Source organism: Platichthys flesus, chromosome 9 (genome assembly GCF_949316205.1).
Source record: "Platichthys flesus chromosome 9, fPlaFle2.1, whole genome shotgun sequence".
NCBI lineage: Eukaryota > Metazoa > Chordata > Actinopteri > Pleuronectiformes > Pleuronectidae > Platichthys > Platichthys flesus.
In genome coordinates, this window is record NC_084953.1 from 6,669,316 (window position 1) to 6,686,844 (window position 17,529).

General features: G+C 43.3%; 1 protein-coding gene across 1 annotated transcript in view; it reads left to right on the plus strand.

The window, feature by feature from the left end:
* Window positions 1-2,370: 2,370 nt before the first annotated feature.
* hmcn1 (hemicentin 1) overlaps window positions 2,371-17,529 on the plus strand; it is a 75,397-nt gene continuing 60,238 nt past the window's right edge. The window contains exon 1 of the mRNA XM_062395985.1: window positions 2,371-3,408. Coding sequence (XP_062251969.1) covers window positions 3,150-3,408 — 259 coding nt within the window. The 5' untranslated portion in view covers window positions 2,371-3,149. The remainder of the gene's footprint in view (window positions 3,409-17,529) is intronic.

Consider the following 17,529-nt stretch of genomic DNA (forward strand, 5'->3'; position numbering starts at 1 on the left):
CGTGTTCCAGTCCCAGTGGGGTAAGACACAAACATTGAGTTTTTTTCTTTGTCTTTCAGGGGGGGAACTGTTGAATTCTTGAAATAATCAACTGTCAATGATATCTTAAGTCAATGTGTTCATTTTCCAGATAGGACTTATAGTTTTTGAGGGTTAGGGTTAACCCTAACTCTAACCCAAGTATTTGTTTGGAGGAGAATTATGAAATGAGAAGTACGTTTCTAAACTGCTCGTACGGCCTCATGTTTTTGGCTCCAAACAATAATATAGATATGTACTTGTTCGTCCAAGCCTTGTGATTCTCACGGTGTTTTCATTTCACAGACAGGAGTTATAGATTTGTATTAGAGCATTTTGTTCAGGACCTTCTTCTGAGGTCTGATGTCTCCCTCTCATTCTTGCACACCTGCGGTAATTAGCGAGTTACACACGCTGAGGAGGGGGGCACAACACTGTAGGTTGTGCAGTCAGCAGAGCAGATGGACAGTGACCCAGAGGTTGCTGGTTCAAGTCCCAGCATGGGTGTGACTTAAACACCGATTTTTTTTTCTTTGTCTGTCAGGGGGGAACTGATGAACTACAATGTGATTGGCTCTACATCAGATTCCTGTATTAGTGTGTATGAAGGGACAGTGATAGCGCCACCTGGTGGTCGGTGTGAAAATTGAGTTTTAGCAATCAACCCAAAAATTCTGTCAAGTGATTAGAGTCAACACCTGATCAAGTCAAGACTATGACTGCATACACACTAATAGTGATGGCGCCACCTAGTGGTCAGTTTGAAAATGAAATATGAGCAATCTACCCCAAAATTATGTCACATGATCAGAGCCCTGACCTGATCAAGTCAGGAGTATTACTATATACACATTATTTGTGATAGTGCCACCTAGTGGCCCTGACCTGAAGAGACCTATGAGTGTATGCAGTTAGTGATAGCGCCGCCTACTGATCAAGTCTCTCAGTCTTTATTAAACCAGTCTCTCTCTCTCTCTTTCTCTCTGGGTCTCTCTCTGAAACTGGTACATTTTCTCTCTCTCTCTCTCTCTCTCTCTCTCTCTCTTGGTCTGTCTCTCTCTCTTAAAGCAGCCAGTCTGTCTCTCTTCCCCAAAAAACAAAAAGTCTCATTTCGACCCGGACGCAGAAGGCACCCATTTCGAAATTTCTCGGCAGGAGGAATTTTCTAGTTGTAGCCTTTTCTTTGCGATGCCTTTTCCTGAAATGTGTCTTGTTCTGTAATTGTCGACATTGTGGAAATGAACTGGATGTTATACTGACAGTCACAGTCCTCCCACACAGTTTGATTTTCACCGGGGGGTGTACAGACACAAGGATGATTTATTGAAAACCAACAAGCCTGTAATCGATTTCTAAGTCTGCACCTGCGGTTTAAAATACATAAACTCACTGATAATGTGTTTTCTTGGAGTCCTCAAATGCTTCCAGTTTGTGACTTTTAAAGACGAAGCATCTGCGTCTCTTTTTGTGTTTCACCGACACACAACTCTTCTATATCCTGGTCAAAGTGTATCTGCACGCAGTAGCAACCGAATGATTGTTGCTTTCTGTGGTGATGGAACCTTTTGACGTTGAAATGTCAGATTGAGAAAAAAATGCAGTTTGATTGTCTGGGCTGGAAAATGCAGTCATCCTTACTGCTGTGTGGCTGAGCAGCTTTGACGCAGACCGAGTAGAAGAACAGAAGCTGATGAAGATGAAGATGAGGAACAACACCACAACCTCAAGAGAGAATGTACCCAAGTTGTATTTTTGGCAGTAATACACACTGAAGTCTTACGGTTTAATACTGACATTTGTCAAACACCTTTTGTTGTTGCTTGAGCTGTTGCAGAGGATTGGACAACTTTTTTTCACTTTCTTTTCACTGATCCAAAGTATTGTTGAGTATTATTAACCAAGCAAACAGATATTAAGTGATTAAATCTTCAAAGTAAATACACTCTTAGCTCACATTTTACAGAATGATGCAGAATTAGGTCGAGCGAGTTACAAGAGTAACGCTGATCGTAGATAACAATAACTCAGAAGTTACAAAAAACTAGCTTCTTTCGCCAATATACAGCGAGGAAACTAAACATTATCCCTGCCTGTCATGAGGAAGTGCTTCCTGGAAAACATTTCCTAACAGACATTTCAAACAGCCTTTTCCTACATGTCATAGAGGGTTTAACATTTACTGCAGATCGGCCACACTACTTGAAAGAATGTTGCACTAATGAAGTTTTGAATCCGACAACTACAGAAGAAATTTGAATCCGGAGTCATTTTAATTTGAACAATAACCGTTTTAATAAACCATTTGATTAATTTTTATTTTTTCACTCATATGTAAAAGCTTTGACTGTTTTTGATGTAGGAACCTTACAACATGTTAAAACAATACCGGCTTTAAATTTCAGGAAAAACTTATCAGCATTTGCATACTGTTGTGTCAGTTATAACCGCTAGGTGGCAGCAAACAGCACAGATCCAGGGAGGAGCAGCTCTCTAATTGTTCCACGTTTTACTGCAGTTAGAGACTTTTTCTGTTTGAATATAAGAGTTTAAAGTTGTTCAATATAAATTCACCTCCGAATGAAGTGAATTTAAAGTGAGATCACTTTCTTCTGCTTCTCTACATGTGAGTGAGAGCTGCAACAGGTGCGTTATTGGCACGTAAAAATGCCCAAATGACGCATCAACATTTGTTAATTGTCCACAGAGAAATGCGTGTGTTTTCTTGTAACGTCTTTGTTGAGGAACGTGAAGTAAACGACACACACAAGGAACCCAAAACCTTCCCATCCAATCACAGCCCCGCTCCCCTCCTGCACGGGGCACGTTTCGCCTCGGATGCCTCCTGCCCAGCGGAGAGGTGGTCTTTGTATGACTGAGCTGAACAAGGGCTCCTGCTCCTGAGTCTGCAGATCCAGCAGACAACAGGCGCTGCTGCAGCTGCCGGGACTCCACGGCTCCTGCTCCCACAGAGGAAACCAGAGAGGAATCTCTTAACTTCACTTTCTTTGGCTGATGTTGGAGACCTCTCGGAGCACTTTTCAGTCCAGTGTGGAAGCCTGATGTCTCTGCCGTCGGCTCGAGATTCACCCTGAACAAAACTACAAAACTCTGCCTGAGAAGAAAAGTTAGAAATGGGCTCCAGGTTGCTGTGTCTGTCCCTCGCGCTGTCAGTGGCGCTCTGCGCCGCGCAGGACGCAGCCAGCGGCGCCGCGACGGAAGAAGACATCCCGGAGGGTGCATCCACCCTGGCGTTCGTTTTCGATGTGACCGGCTCCATGTACGACGACCTTGTCCAGGTCATCGAGGGTGCGTCCAAGATCCTGGAGACCTCGCTGAGCAGACCGCAGAGACCCCTGTACAACTTCGCCCTGGTGCCTTTCCACGACCCAGGTAATGCACTGAACACATTGAGGTCTTCATTGAATCCCCTCATTACGCACGGCCCTTTTCGGCTCTGCTGCGCCGTTTTGTGAGTATTTGCTCTTTGCAAGGGAAACACAAGAAACGTGAGAAATGTGATAGTTTGCTGACAACCCGCCTCTGAAGGCCTAATGTCCCTCACACCTCCAGAGCAGGAGCCGTCTCTGCGCACAGATGTTCAGCCTGGCGGTCACTATCATTATCATTCCGTCAGGGTTAGTGTGTGTGGCTTCAGGTTTGATCATTATCATCACCCCTGGGTGCTCTCTCATTCTGAACGGCTAATGCCTGGGCAATATACTGTATCATTGGGCCTTTTAAAAGTAACCTTGGCTTGTGGGTCAGAGGTGCTCACATTAAACTTAACAGATAATAATGCACGTCAAAGTAGGATTTGAGTGCACTGGGTGTATGGCAATGCAGACAAAAACCAGCAGAGATTCAATGTGGGTAGTTCAGCTACAACTATTCATATTCACCATCACAGTCACAGTTTTACTGAAGTTGACATTTCTTGTTTCGCTGAGGGTAAGACTTTTTAAAATCCTCTAATTACTATTTTCTGAGAGTAGGAGGAGAGGTCACTTACCTGTTTGCCTAAAAAAACACCACCATCAAAGGCTGCTGTCATGTCATGTCATGGGGGGGGGGGGGGATTGTGTGCCGATTGGGAGGTGAGAAGTGGACGGTGCCCACCTGCAAAGAAACACTCATTCAACAACAAGAGCCAGGGGAGATGCTGCTGAGATGGGAACTGGTCACTATAGGAAAGGATTTTCTTTTCTTGATGACCACGCATTCATACAGGGCATCCATGTGCACACTGCCTGAGGACTATGGAGGACCATACATGACATAAGTAAAAATAAATAAATAAATAAATGTATAAATAAATACAGAAATAAATAAATAAATGAATAAATAAAAATGGAAATAAATAAATAAATACAGAAATAAATAAATAAATATGTTAATACCAAAAGAAATGTCAAAAGAAATGTCTTAAATATATTTTAACATTTATTTTTTCCCTGATACATTTCCTTTGCATTTGCAGTGTCCTTATGCTAATGAGAAAGGCGGGCCTAACCGCAGTCTCATGCAGGATTGGTCACAGGAGTGTAATGATCCAGCCCTACTACTTCTGCCTTTCAACGCTGGTGTCCAGTAGCTGTTTGCAGCGTTGAGCCAGTTCACACTTAAAATGAACTAGTTCAAGTTCAGAGGGTTAGTTAAGGTTATATTTTATTGGGATGATTTAGCTGTCAGTAGTCCTGACTGTGAGCGTCACGTCTCGTGTTCTACTGAGCACAATGAGCGAGCCGAGAGGAGGAGGAAACAGAAACTCCAGCTCGGTACAAACCACCTGCAGCCTCTGCTCTGATCATGAAGCCGCTGATCTATGAGTAGATGTGACCAGAGAAACTCTGTGTTTTCACAGTTTCCACTGTTCCACAGAGTCACTAACTGGCTGTTTCACGGTGAAGAGCTCAATCTCAGTCACTGCCCGTGTCTCTGAGCGAGTGTGTGACGGAGCGCAGGGGCTGTGTGTGTGTGTGTGTAGCTCAGTTGACCAATCCTGCTCGAGACTGAGGTTAGGCCCGCCTTTCTCATTAGCATAAGGACACTGAAATCGAAAAATAAAAGTTAGAATAAATGTGGAAATAAATAAATAAATATGGAAATAAATGCAGAATTAAATAAATGAATGTCTTAAACTTATTACCACATTTATTTATTTATTTCCACTTTTATTCCAACTTTTATTTATTTCCACATTTATTTATTTCCACATTTCAGTGTCCTTATGCTAATGAGAAAGGCGGGCCTAACCTCAGTCTCGAGCAGGATTGGTCAACTGAGCTACACACACACACACACACACACAGCCCCTGCGCTCCGTCACACACTCGCTCAGAGACACGGGCAGTGACTGAGATTGAGCTCTTCACCGTGAAACAGCCAGTTAGTGACTCTGTGGAACAGTGGAAACAGTGGAAACACAGAGTTTCTCTGGTCACATCTGCTCAGAGATCAGCGGCTTCATGATCAGAGCAGAAGCTGCAGGTGGTTTGTAACGAGCTGGAGTTTCTGTTTCCTCCTCCTCCTCTCGGCTCGATCATTGTGCTCAGTAGAACACGAGACGTGACGCTCACAGTCAGGACTACTGACAGCTAAATCATCCCAATAAAAAATAACCTTAACTGACCCTCTGAACTTGAACTAGTTCATTTTAAGTGTGAACTGGCTCAACGCTGCAAACAGCTACTGGACACCAGCATTGAGAGGCAGAAGTAGTAGGGCTGGATCATTACACTCCTGTGACCAATCCTGCATGAGACTGCGGCTAGGCCCGCCTTTCTCATTAGCATAAGGACACTGCAAATGCAAAGGAAATGTATCAGGGAAAAAATAAATGTTAAAATATATTTAAGACATTTCTTTTGACATTTCTTTTGGTATTAACATATTTATTTATTTATTTCTGTATTTATTTATTTATTTCCATTTTTATTTATTCATTTATTTATTTATTTCTGTATTTATTTATACATTTATTTATGTATTTATTTTTACTTATGTCATGTATGGTCCTCCATAGAGGACACTTCAACAGGCCCTGTGGAGAAACCGGGGTTTAAAACACCAACCTCGTGGTTAGTGGGCGACCCGTTCTACCTCTTGAGCCACTTGGAGTGTGTGGAGATCGAAAACAGTAGATCTTGCAAAGGTCATCAAAGCCTGATAGTGAAACAACTGTGGGGGGGAATCTGATTGATTGTTGTACTAGTGACAGAATTTGAGTACAATCATGTCATAGTTTACATTTGAACCTTATATAGTACAGACTTACTACCTCAAGATATATCTGTACAACGTCTTCTTCCCAGTTCAACCTAAGTACACATAGCAACGGTAGATACCAACTCGTTCAAGAGATCTGAGAGAGGGAAAGAAATTAATAGACAGGTGACGTGTGGGGTGAGGAGGCAGATTCCTATTCCAGATGTTTTCTCTCCTCGGACTAAATTTCAGTATGTCACAAATTCTCATGGAGCCCGATTCCTCAATCACTGATTCAATCTGACAGCTCTGTGCCTAGAATAATAATTATATCACTGAAGAAGAAATATGCTCAGTATACACAAGTGTTACAAATGATGAATTCAGGGTTGTGCGTCCCAGGGGTGAAAGTTAATCGAAAATCATTAGCAGATGATGAAAGAGCGGTGATGCATCGTGTCTTGGATAAAGCGAAAGTATTGAAAGAATATGGTGATTATAACTTGCATTGTTTCCCCCTCACGCAGTAAATTGAAACCGCAGCGGCTTGAGCCAGACCTTGAGTGCACGTTGACTTCTCTTTGGAAACTGACCGTCCTTTGCGTTTGTCCCTAACCACCAAGTGGCGTTCATTGGCTCCTTAAAATGTTAACGAGCATGTAAGGATGTGTTCTGCGAAATCGCCTAGCGGGGAAAGAGGAGTGATTAGCAGAGCCCACTGTAACCAGGGGTACCGCTGGACATTTCCCCAAATCCTACCCCTGTTTCTCACTCTCTGTCCTCCCAGTATCACTAACCCTCGAAGAGAGTCAGTTTTTTTTTTACAGAGGAACTTTTTATTTAGTCTTTGTTTCACTCCTCTGACACAGATCCATTTCCTCGGCTCTCCGTCCGACCCAGCGCGATAACTCGGTCCCTCCTGTTTGATTTGGCTCCTATTGAATCAGAGGCCCCGAGCCGCGGCTTTATTTACACTGTAATCTGACATTGTAAACATTAGAGTGTGTGTTTGTGTATTTCTGTCGGCCTGTAGTGTGTGTGTGTGTGTGTGAAGCGAGAGTGTCAGGAGGATGCCTGGATATTGGGGTCAGGCTTGTGTAGGAAGATCAGTCAGGAAGCCCCCCCCCCCCCCCCCCCCCCCCCATCCCGTCCCATTCCTCCATCCTGCAGGGAGAGAAAGAAAGAAAGCAAGAGGATACTTCACAAGTCATTTGACTGAGGCACAGGGGTTGTGGGCCTAGAGAACACTCAAATTAAATTCTGCTAGAGTTGAATTACAGCCGCCCCTGTTGTGTTATCATTTCATAGCGTGGCTGCTTTTGGAAATGACTTTCCCTTAATGAGGGAATCTGCTGTACATTAGCGCCCTGGACTGTTAAAATAACAGCTGTGTACACGGACGTCTCTTTTTGTTTCCTGCAGTTACAATCCAGAGAACGACAAGTAATCTGTCATGAAAGAATCCAGTCTCAGGCTGAGAAATTGAAGGTGTACTGCAAACAGACTCTCTGGACTCATGGAACATTTATTTGAGATTTTACAGCCGAATAAAGTTTATTTCACAACGCTGCTGCCGTTCCAAAGCCAGGAAGTTTGGCCTTAGTCCCGGCACTGATGTCAAATTGTGCAGCTTTCCAATTAACCATTCATAAAGCAGTTTTTCAATAGAGCAGCTTTCAGACATGCACTGAACTCCAGACATCTTCCGGAGGGGCTGTATGTGAGAGAACGCTCATGTCCTAATTTTCGGAAACCTTTCCTGCTAGCCAATAAGGAGAAAGTCTGTGTGCCCATGAGCGAGTACAACATGAAACTGACTGGAATTTTCACAGTGAGCGAGTGACATTGTTATTAAAGTTTGTTACACATGACAACAATCCAAAAATGATGAAAATATTTCGTAATAGACTTCGACTAAACATTTCAATTGGAAAGGGAACGAGAGTCGACAGCTTTTGGCGACGATGGCAATGTTGGTGTTGATGAGCTGTAAACAATAAAAAAAAAAGATTTCCGTTCTCTGGACATTCTCCTGTTGTTGTGGACGTGTCTGAGCTGAAGAATCTCCTGCTGCGTTCTTTACATGTGAAAGACAAACTCCGGAAAATAGTCTGGACATTTCCCAGGGTTCATGTCTGAGAGAAGAACATTTTGAGACGAGTGTGAGTGAGTGCACGTATCTAATGATCCACTGGGACTCTGCATTTCCTTCATTAAGGCTCTGCTGACGTCCACACACACACACACATGCTCGTCCTTGTAAATGGCACCGTGCTGTGAGGGGACGTGTTTGTGGGTATCTCGTATGTGCTTGTGTTAGTGTTTAATTGGCTGAGGTTGAGATGCGTCAGTGCTTTGGGTCGGTGGGAGACCTCGACAAAGCCAGAATGCATTGAGACGGCAGCCCTTTGTGTTGTGTGGTGTTAGCTGTGCATAGAAAGACGATGAGAATCAAGAGCTTTTGGTGACAGGGCGTTCGCTGGGGTTGATGTGCTGTAAACAGAAAAACATGTGTTTTCCCCAGTAGAATTTATACACTGTGTCCTGCCTCCTTGCTTGATCCACTCAGGTGCCAGCCCTGTCCTGCTGTTGCAACTGCACCTGACCAGGACAATCCCCTTTTCATTCTGTGAAATGCAAACTCTGGAAAACGTCCAGACTCAAGATTGTGGACATTTTCTAGACTTTGTGTCAGAAAACAGCTTATCTTCCAAAATCCAGCTTTTTTCTATCAAGAACCCCTTGAGATTTAAGCTTAAAAAATTAGATCAGTTACTGACATCTTGGAACCGAGTGGATATGGAGTGTCCTTTTCCTGCCAGTCGTCTTTTAGTTTGAGTGAGATGGACCGAGCCCCTGGGAGCGGAGTGACCACGAGAAAAAAACCTTCTTCCTCCGTGATGAAAGACGCCGGTCACACAGCTCCCTTTGTTGGCGTGCAGCGTCCTCCTCTACCATCCCCTTTCCCCTTTGTTTCCCTTTATCCAGAGCGGCAGTTTTTTGTCTGCTCTGCCCCGCCCGTCCGAGATTACAAGGAGCCTGCGTTTAGCCGGACAGAGTCAATAATGATGCTATTAGGCAGGAATGCCAAAGCAGAGAGGTGGAGGTTTTGAAGAATTAGAGGAAGAGAGCGGAGTGTGGCAGACTACAATGTGTGTCTGTGTCTTTCATGTACTAATTGACCTGCCTGGGATTATTAAACTGGCCTTTAATTTTTGGGGCTGTGTGCACGCACCTCCTGAAATGCCCCGAAGTGCTCTTAGCACAACAGCTTCAACTCCATCGAGCTTTGTAATCGGTGCTCAGGGGTTATCCCCCCTTTCATCTCTGAAGTCGGCACATACCTGAGGGTTTCTACAGGAACACTTAAAACCACGTCCGTGTTGGTCCTTGTTTACAATTTGTTCATGTACGACAGCTGTAGAGATTCCAACACTACGTAAGGATGAAGGATTCAGCCGGTGTTTAGAAACGTCACAGGTAGTTGACCTTTTGATGTTCTGGCTGACATGGAGCCATTTAAATGAAATGACCCAATCAAGGAGGGATTTGTCAAAAGTTTCTGTTTCTTGTTCTGGACGGTGAGACATTGGTTTCCCTCTGGGCTCTGGATTTGTTTTCCAACCTCTGTTGAACCTAGACATTGATCCTGAGGATTCATGTGCCCTGGTCCTGACCTTATGGGCTCTTTGACCTCACTGTCGGGCCATCACCAATATCCTCCTGACCTTTGGCGGCTGGTGCTTGTCTGTCCTGTAGCATCTTTTGAGTAACTACGGAGGTTGAAGACAATGTAGTACCAAACACCACCTCAAGGGAACAGGATTAAGTAAGTAGAACAGAACCCTTAAACCCAATCAAGCTGCACCAAATGGCACACATTCATAGATGTCAGTCCCCTTAACGAGCCTGGTTTCTTATTTTCTAATGATCCATGAATTATTCCTCGGGTAATCAGTGAAAATGTAAAAAATCTGAATCAAGATCTGGATGTCAAACTGAAGTGGTCTCTCCCTGACCCACATCAAATCTTGCCACCAGGTTTCGATTTAACCCGTAATTTCGCTGACTAACAGACAAACACAAAAGAGAACAAATCCCGGCTGGTGAAATTTGACACATTTTCATTTTTTCATAGATAAAATATAAATATGTATCCGGAGATGCTCCATCCAGTGTGCATAGCTTGTTGCTGGTTCCCCAGAAACAGAAGTGTAAAAAAGCCTGTCATCTGTTTGACCCACATGACCTGTAGTCGCCTGTTTGGCTGCTTGTCTTCAGATGTGTTTTACCGTCCTGGGGCGGACATGTTTACCTGACCTGTCCGTAACTCCTACCATGTGCCGTCAGCAGAAGCAGCCAGTCACTCACTCCAGAGTCCATTTGTGTTGGAGAGCTGAGCGCCCGAGGCCAGTCAGGGGATTCAGTTGGTGAGGAGCAGCTTCTAAATGCTGTTCTTGTGCTTTGTTGCTTCCAGTGATAGCATTGGGAGTTCAGATGTCTCGACTTGTGTTTAGATGTTTCAACTTGCCTAACATAAAGAATTATAATAAATTCATGAGTAACACATCTATTTTAATGCCTGTACATTTTTTGGGGGGATTTCAAATCACTTTTCCAACCTCAAACTGACCTAGAACCCGTAAGCACAGTTTCCAGCTACTGCAGTCATTCATATATATGTTGTATATTAGTATTTGCCAGTCAGCATTTCTTATACTTATTACCCTAATCTGTAAGTAGCCACCTCTACGCTTTCCTAAAATTAATGTTTTATTGTCAATTACAGTCCCCGGATCATGTCTAGACATAATTATTATTCAGGAAATATTTTTTTTATGTATTTTTAACACATATTCATTCATGCATTGTTTCACATGAGTCTGGTGGACTCATTTGGAACACATTGTGTTTATTTCAACAGAGCTGGTGCCAAGATTGAACAAGCCCATGTTTGGTGTGGCATGACCTCATGTTGGCTGTCACTTCCAAGGCTTTTTTTTTCTTAATTGTGTGAAAGCTGCTCCTGTACATTTCAGTTGGAACATGTGTGTGTTTAGAATGACATTTAATTTGTAGTACTGTAGTGATAAAATTAGATTAGAAAGACACAGTGTTTGCAGGATGATGGTTTATGTGCAGGGCAGCAGGGGCGCCGCTTCATTCTACATTACGTTATTTTTTGCTTTTCCTCCCCAGTACAACCTTTTGCAGTTATATTATTTTATTAAGGGGGTATGTCACTCCTTCTCTACCTCCAGAGAAACCTGATGTGTAGCGATGAAGCATTTTCTGAATGCCTGGACAACTGTTGACTCGTCTGTGTGTCTGTATCAGAGGAGAGACCATAAAGATAGACGGTGGGATCAGTGAAGATATGGAACACCAAAGCGTCGGAGGATTTTAACTGACACTGAGGCATGTATGGGTTTTTAACTGAGGCAAATGTGTCCAAACCAGATAAGTGTTAAGGGAATTACTGGCTGCCAGGTTAAAGGTCGGGCCGTCAGTGCCCTCTGCCCCCTGCCTCTGAGGGGTCTGTTTTGAGGGAAGTCATGTATCATGAAGACCACCTAAGATCAATGTTTCTCAACACTATCACGCTCTAGTGTAGAACACATTCTGTATTCCAAAAACTCAAAGACGCAGCACAAAGCCCCCAACCATTACAAAATAATTCACAACATGTCCATTCCCTTTGAATCTTATTCAGGGAGAAAGCTCAGCTGGTTTTGATGAACCTGTTGTTCTTTGTCAGACTGATGGCGAGCACATGCTGAGCTCATGGTCAACTGTTTGGAAACAGCCAAAGCAATCTGCTCACTCATATATCTATTTTTAACAAGTACATTTGGATCACAAAATCTGAGAATAAAGATGCAATACTACGAGAAAGTCCATATTAATATTATGAATGCATTTTGTTATTTTATATCTGTCAGTATATAGGTTTTTCATATAATGGAATACTATCTTTTACTAATTCACTTCCGTTTGAAAAGATTGTGCAAGAAATGGTCTATTCTGTATTCTGAGGAAAGACCACACAGACTTTGAGGAAACTCTGTTTTGTGGAGCAGGAAATGTTTGGCTGTGGTCCACTGCTGTTGTTGGTCACATCTGTGTGCTGAAGGGGTTTCACAGTTACTTCAGAATCAATGAGATTGATACTAATGACTATGGATCCAGAAGGAGTGGAACACTGGTTCTCCTTGCAGCCTGTTTCCTAAATAAGGCTAATTTATTCTGGTAATATTACTTTTTCTCTTTTAAGTATAAGTTTATTCTCATAATATGATGATGTAATAGTCAATATGGCCCAAATATTGCAGATAACACACGTCAAATGACTATAGGGCTGAATTAAATTACCAGCCACTGCGGTAAGGCCTTCTTATTGGTTAAGCACTGTACCAGGTGACTTGATTTTTTTAATGTTCACAGCATACCTGAGCTAATCTGGTGGAGGTCCAGGTTGCTGTAGCACGCCGGCTGGAAATCACCGCCTCAGACATCTGAGTGTGCGTCTGTGTGTGGTCAACATTGACGATCTGCTGAGTTTTCTTTGTCTGCTTCAATTAGATTTTCCTCAGTTACACAAAGGAGCCACAATTACCTAAAAAACATCACCCAGTCACTTTGTGCATTCTGGTTTTACACCACCAGTCGTAAAACACGCAGTCAAGAGCCGTGCAGTCTTGTGTTTGTGATGCCTAGGGTATTTTAATGTTCAAGCTAAATTAATTCAAGTTCTTCAATTAATAGGCCACATTTAATACATAAATTCATTTTCTTTCATGGTTTGAATCATAGGGTTCAGTCTGAACAAGTCTCAGGGTTCTGGCCATTACTTCTCAAATGGAGAGCATATGCCGAAACTTCACAGACAGCACACAGGTAAAGAAGACGTTACACAACACAACCTATCAGGGTCAGTTTTGAAAGCAGTCGGGTTTTGTAAGATGTTTTGACAAACCTGACGTTACCACAATTTGTTTGCTTTTGTGTTTTTACGTCTTTAAAGGTGAAGTTGATTAGGAGGTGAAGGAAGATTTATTACAGCTCGACCTAGAAACCCCTGTTATCAATCAGTATTGACGGGGCGCTGAGCAGATACATGGCAGCACGGCTCCGACAGCGTTCATCATAAAACAGACCAGAACCCTTCCAAAGAATAGTCACTCCGTGTTCATCCCCAGTCACATTCCTTTGACTCCAACCCAGCAAGGTTTTTATGTGTTCACAGTTCGCTCTTAGACATCTGGGTCAATGTTACCGGCTGTAGATCTCGTTTGAAATCACTGATTTTTTACCTTCTCCGAGGAGGTTATGTTTCCACCCATATCCATGTATCTACTTGACGGATTACAACTAAACTGGGTGGAAGGATGTGCTGGGTCGTTGCAGAGCAGACGGCGGATCAAGAAGTTTTTTCCATTTCTTTAACATAGCAAGATAAAGTGTTTTTCAACATTTGGGTTGATTCCTCTCCGAATATTTCATAGATCTCGATGAAAAAAAAACAGGCATGTTAACGGGACTGATATTTATGGGCATGTGTAATTTAGTGTAGTTCCAGATAGAAATCCGGATCTAGTCAATGCAGAGGTATGCATTCATATCAATCATATAAATCTGCCAATTTATTCCTCATAGTTTCCAAAGTCGGAAAAGAGGACGCAATGTTATTTTTCGGGGATTTCTATTATGTTGCGCGGGAGAGTGAGCTTGAACTACAAGTAAACTAAAAGATCTCATACACAAATATTTAGTCAGATAAATCAGCATCAGGAAAAAATAACTATAAAACTAATGCGCTCCAGATGGATTTGTCCTGTTGCTTACCTTGTGCAGACACTTTCCAGATCACAGAGTTCAAGGTTATGGCTGAAAAACCGTCAGGGTCAAAGGTCAACCACGAAGATGGGGTCAGACTGGGTCTGAATTAGTTATCACTCTTCCTCTTCCTGGCCTTTCTCTTTGAATCCTCCACGGAAAGACAGATTTCACAGAGACAGTTTTGTTTATAAAGAATCAATTTACATGTAATCAAATTTTCCATCAAAGCATTGCAGTCATGCAGCACAGCAGAACAATTAGTTCTGCTCTCAAAATGGCCAAAAGACCATCCTCTTGAATAAAGATGGGGGGGGGGGGTGCAGAAACAAACTATGATTTACTTTCACTTGTACCCAAAGCAGCATGTGTTCTTATTTCCAACCAACCCAAGTATACACACATAAACATATACACACATATTTCTGGGCCTGCGTGAAGGAACACGCCACAGAACCACATGTCCCTTTCCATGACAGACATTAAGTAACACACGCTCACTCACACACACTGACTTGATTGAGACTTCACCTTGGGTTGCGTCTTCCTCTGTGTTGTATCTCTGGCAACAGTTAGCAGACAGATCGATGGGGTGGACGGGTCGGAGCTGTCATCCGTCTCTGGATCCGGCTCAGTCAGTCCGTCCATCTGGGAGTGATCATATGGCTGTGTGTGGTGTCCATTGGTTGGGTCTCACTATATGTTTTTGTCTGTTTGTGTGTGTGCGTGTAATGCTGTGTGTTATCATTTGAACTAATCCATGGAGATCTGTTGTTGTGTGTCCCATCATCTTGGAAACACTCAGTTGCATCAAGTGAAGGGAAATGAGAGCCTGGTGTTCTCTCTCTCTCTCTCTCTCTCTCTCTTTCTCTCTCTCTCTCTCTTTCTTCCTTCTGGTTGTGTGAGAAGTTTCCAGTTCAGGTTGTGGTGGTTTTCAAATCAAGGTTGTTATCAGCTCTTGTCGCTCAGGGCGTGGCAGCAGGTGAAGTCAGGGGGGGTAAAAGATGCAGAGGGAGAAGGGTACGAAAAGAAGGAGGTACAAAAAACAGTTGAAGAGGTACTGTAATCAGAGACAGAGATAAAATGCATAGAAGAACATGAGGGAAGACTTGACAGTTGAAGGACACTTGAAATACTTCGGCTCCATCCATACCTCTGGTGTCCACGCTACTGCAGAGTTTAAGAGCCGCAGTAGAAGAAGAAGAAGAAGAAGATGAAGAAGAAGAAGAAGAAGAAGAAGAAGAGTTCTGTGTTTATAGGCTGTAATTTCCTGTTTGATTTCACCACTTCTAGAATCACAAACCAGTCCAGTTGCCTATGTACATGTGCACAACTTCTGAATACAGCATGATGTAATGCTGCCAAGTACATTTACACTCTTGATATATATCCACATATGTTCCAGTGAACTTCTGAAGTAGCCTTGAACCCTCACAGATGTACCTTATGTAGTGTCTGCAGACATGTTTTCTCATTTGCTTGCAGTGCGTACAGTCCAGCTCACCCACCGAGCTGCAGGTAATCGCACTGTGCGCTGCCTCATGTGTGTTATAAGGGTGGGGGGGGTAAACTGAATTATACCCCAAAGCTGATGGTCAAAGTGACAGCAGCGTGTGTGTGTGTGTGTTTACAGCTTCTTTTGCTGTTAAGCGCTGCCACAGCTTCACGTTGTGTAACCCGATGACATTTTCTTTGAATGGGGACGAAAACCACAGAACCTCTTTTCCTGACTATTGTTGAAGTGAAGGTCTCACTTACAGCCACAATGGAAGATTAAAGTGGTTTTGTTAGTCAAAATCAATGCTTGTAAAGAGGACAAAGAGGAAAAGCCTTTGTTGCTACTCTATCGACAAACAAAAGGTGGAGTTTATGGGGTCCTCAAGGCGCTGATGGTCTGTATTGTCACTGCACTGGGTTTCTGCCCCCCCCCCCCCTGTGATTAGGCTTTTATAAACCAGGGGAATGGTGAGTCAGAAAACAACCAGGTCTGAAAGCAAATGTTGCAGATGGTGAATGTAACTGTGAATCTCCTCCCACTGCGGCGGAGGAATCGAGCGCGGAGCACGTAAAGAGCAAAAGTTTCCCAAGCTGCCACATCTCGTCTCGATCATTCCACAGAGAACAACGATGAAAACGTTCCTCAGTTGTCTGTCATGTAAGCAGCCCATGAAACTCACCATGTGCTGCGGCCAAAGAGTCAGAAGTCATCTGGTTGGAAGACACCACCGGCTGTGACTTATCATCGAGCCAGCCTTGGAATTCCTCGCTGCTGATGCTGTGAGCGAAAAAAGAAAAAAGAGAAACTCACTCCACGGTCAATGCACGAGCGATTCCCCGCAAATTACTTTAAGCACGAATGTCAGTGGAGGTGAAACTGAGTTTGCCGCTGGACAGTTGCCCAGTTTGTTCCATCCCATTAGACGTTCTGTGAGTGTTTAAGGCTGCATGTGATTCGCAGATGCATGCTCTTACAGGCTGCGCTGGGCACCAAGGCTGTGGGAATATCAAGGTGGAGGCCGCAGTCATTTGTTTCTGATTGTTTACTCCCACAGCCAGCTCGGGTCAACAACTTGCACCGCTAACAGATTTAGAAAACAGGAACAAGATGCAGATCTTCGTTCTTATTTGTTTGCTTTGGCCGTTTTCTCTCTTTGTTGTTTCCTTTATCGGACTTGGGTGCATTCTTTCACCCTGAGTTCATTCTCTTGGCCTTTTCCGTGTCACTGTCATCACCAAGGGAGCCTGAAAGCTAGTTCCCATATGGCATCAAGAGGACCGCGTTTAGATTTCCTTTATAACCTCTGCCAAGGAAACTATGTTTTCATCTGTCTTTGTTTGTTGGTTAGCAGGATTATGCTAAATCTACTCAACGGATTTCCATTCAACTTTAGTGGAGGCGTGAGGTATGAATTAAGTTTAAGTTGAAGTTTAATTTGTTACTCTAGAAAAAGCGAATGAGAATGCTGTCCTGTGTATTTAGCAGCAGTTAATGGATCAATAGATAGTCTATTCTTTACCAGTTTTAATCAGGTGCCCTTTGGCAAGGCACCTGCCCCCTGAAAGCATTGAGGACACACAAGCACAAGAAGGAGACGCTCTCAGGCATGTCTGTTTGTTTAAACTATTTGAGTGTGGTATCGAAACAGTTTACATGACCTCATTCAGACTTCAAAATGTGGATAAACACAGATTTGAAAAGAGCTAATAGACACTTGACAAAGTCAGATATCATCAGAAAAACAGAGTTTGAAGAATTGGATTAGTTTTTTAGAGGTTAAGAGGTTGTGAGTATTAACTGTGGTTTTCCATGGTGTTGATGCAAAGAGAGGGGCTGTGGTCAGGAGCACCACAGCCACAGTAGTCTAAAGAATACTTACAACAGCCATGGGAACTTGTTCCATAAGGAAAGAGATGTCAGCTTTTCCATCTCTGCAAACATTGGCCTGAGATCCACGTTCCGTTCAGAGCAGC